Source organism: Etheostoma spectabile, chromosome 7 (genome assembly GCF_008692095.1).
Source record: "Etheostoma spectabile isolate EspeVRDwgs_2016 chromosome 7, UIUC_Espe_1.0, whole genome shotgun sequence".
In the NCBI taxonomy this organism is placed as follows: Eukaryota; Metazoa; Chordata; class Actinopteri; order Perciformes; family Percidae; genus Etheostoma; species Etheostoma spectabile.
In genome coordinates this window covers 19,588,861-19,591,422 of record NC_045739.1, presented here as the reverse complement: position 1 = coordinate 19,591,422, position 2,562 = coordinate 19,588,861, and the positions used below count along the sequence as shown (strand labels likewise).

The following is a 2,562-nucleotide window of genomic DNA, read 5'->3' as shown; positions in this document are numbered from 1 at the left end:
AGAGAGACAGAGTCTAATTACCCAGTGTGTCAGGTACTCTTATTATCTTTAACTCTCATCTCAAAGCAATTTGCTTTCAAAGTGGAGTAGCATTGTTCAATAACCATAAATGTCATCTCTTACTGGGACTTTCCTCCCTGGCCACGATTAACACTCTGGCCCATAATTATTATTTTTTTTAAAGATCTAGAAATAGCTTTATATAAGGCTCAGTGGAAATAAATTTACAACTTCAGATAAGTAAATTGAAACTTGTAGTAACATGTGCGAGTAAGTTTGTGTGAAGGAACTCACTCTGCTGACTCTTGTCCTTGTGCTTTAGCTGCTGCAACTCCTGTTGCTTCTCGTGGTGCTCCTGTTCCCGCCTCCTCTGCTCCATATTAAACTAAACCCCACCAACACACATTTATATCATAGCAACACATATTTCACATGTAAGAAAATGTAATGCACAACATTTTGAAGTCTATTTACAGACAGTTTGTATTTAATCTCTTTCTTTTTTACCCGGATGTGCTGGTGCAGTTGCTGCTGGGAGAAAGAGGTGCGGGGCTGAGGAGAGAACGGGGTGAGGAGTAAAGGCGGGTGCAGTGGGGTAAGGAGCGCCGTGTCCGAACCAGGGCGCATCCCCCGCTCCCCTACCCTGAGGTCCATGGGAAACAAGGCCGTGCACGACACCGGCAACGCCACCGAGAAATCTGGAAAAAGAGGGGAGGGAGGCGTCAATTTGCTTCATCCCCGCTAAGAGCAGTCGGTTTACACAACACTCTGTGGGAAACCCCAGAGAAGCAACCTTTTGCTTTGTGGCGGTTCTACACGGTTTTTAGGTTAGCACCATTTCAAACCCTCTGGGAGAACTGACTATATCAGCAAACAAAGCCAACTAAAATACTGTTGCTTTACGGCTGTAGATCCATTCACAAACGTTTAATGTCAGATAAAGTGACTTGTCTGACATAGTAGATTTCTGTTCCAGGTGAAGATAGTGTGACAGTGAACTTGGCTTAAGACAGGTGTAAACCAGGTTGCAGTATAAATAATGACGACCTGAAATTGTAGGTTATAGTCAGTTGAGGAGAACTGACATTTTGTTTTAGTTTAGTTGTAGCTAGCAACCACTACTGTAGCCTGGAAAATAAATCACATTTGGCAAGTGCAATGATAAACTATTACTGGCATACACGAAATCCGGCTACCAGGCAATGCTAGCTATTAGCCATGTAGCTGTGCCTAAAAGTTACTTTCCCATCTCCTTTTTAAGCTAGCATGTTCTACTAGCCTCTAACAGCAAATGTATTTTCCCTAGAGATTTTCTTTTACTATTTTCTTGTATTCATTTCTACAGCTAAAACATAAGAGTGGGCTTTTTGTCCATAGTCGTGGATACATGCCTATCTACAAATGTACTTGCCAGTGAAATCTGAGCATCTTTTTTTTTTTTTTTTAAACAAAGCTAAAACAACACTTAGTTAGTTAGCATTAAGTCTTCGCAAATCCCATAAGGCTTTGCCTACAGTCAAAGCCTCATGGGAGCTGTAGTTGGAAAAGGCTACAAATGTATTGTTGTAGTCTTTTCACTTTGAAATGGAGAAAACATACTAAGCAGTACAATAGTAGATACAAATGTGTCTTACAATATGGAGAGAAGATCAGTGTAGTGCTTTTAGACAGAAGGATGAGTAGGCTGTTACAAGTAAACATACTTCATTTGTTAGTATTTAAACACAAATTGAATAGGAGTCAAAATAAAGATGTCAGTAAAATTATGTATAGCTAAAAAGAATGCAGTAATGAACGATGGTAAAATATGGGAAATTTGGGTTATTTTTATTTGGGGCCTATATTGTACAACTTTTTTGTTGTGTGGATTATACCTCAGACCTCACAACACCTGATCATAGTTACGGCACTAGGCAGTTTATCAGGTAGTCTATCGTAGATCTGACAGGTATGAGAGTTGTGTATCCTAACTGAGAAAATGTGGTAAAAAGGCTGAGTTATGGGCTGTCTAGTCTGGACTGACGACAGTTCATTTATTGGATAAATGCCAGATGTCTAATTTGAATAGTTAATGCTACTGTATTGTGTTAACAGTTAACTTATTTTAAAATTGTATGTGACGATTTCTTTTGCGGGATGTAAATGTTCCACCAAAACAAAGCGATTGTGATTGTCTTAACAAAATGCAAACAACCCAGACTGTTTTTTTTCTCCTATCCAGGAGTGTACAGTATGAGTATGCAAGACTATGAGCTGTCCAACAAACCACCCAAACAGGTGCCCCAAGCCCCAAACTGCTCCAGCAGAAATAATTATGGACCGACTGCAATGAAATCAACTGCTGATCAAAAAGTATTTTTGTACAAAAAGGGATTAAATCAACATCAACTGTATGTTTCTCTTAGCTAAAACTAAACTAGCACAACACAGTGACACAATAACAAATCCTGTCTGTTTTCTTTGTTCCGACTCACACAATCTTTCACTCTCTGACACACGCACACACACGCGCACGCACGCGCACGCGCATGCACATACCCACACACAAACACACACACACAC

At 40.0% G+C, this 2,562-nt stretch overlaps 1 protein-coding gene across 5 annotated transcripts in view; it reads right to left on the bottom strand.

The window, feature by feature from the left end:
• hdac7a (histone deacetylase 7a) overlaps positions 1 to 2,562 on the bottom strand; it is a 66,222-nt gene that overhangs the window by 25,006 nt on the left and 38,654 nt on the right. For all 5 annotated transcript variants that reach the window (XM_032520615.1, XM_032520613.1, XM_032520614.1 and 2 more), the window contains 2 exons: positions 508 to 698; positions 295 to 385 (listed from right to left, as the gene is read on the bottom strand). In XM_032520615.1, the coding sequence (XP_032376506.1) occupies positions 295 to 385; positions 508 to 698 (282 nt within the window). The remainder of the gene's footprint in view (positions 1 to 294; positions 386 to 507; positions 699 to 2,562) is intronic.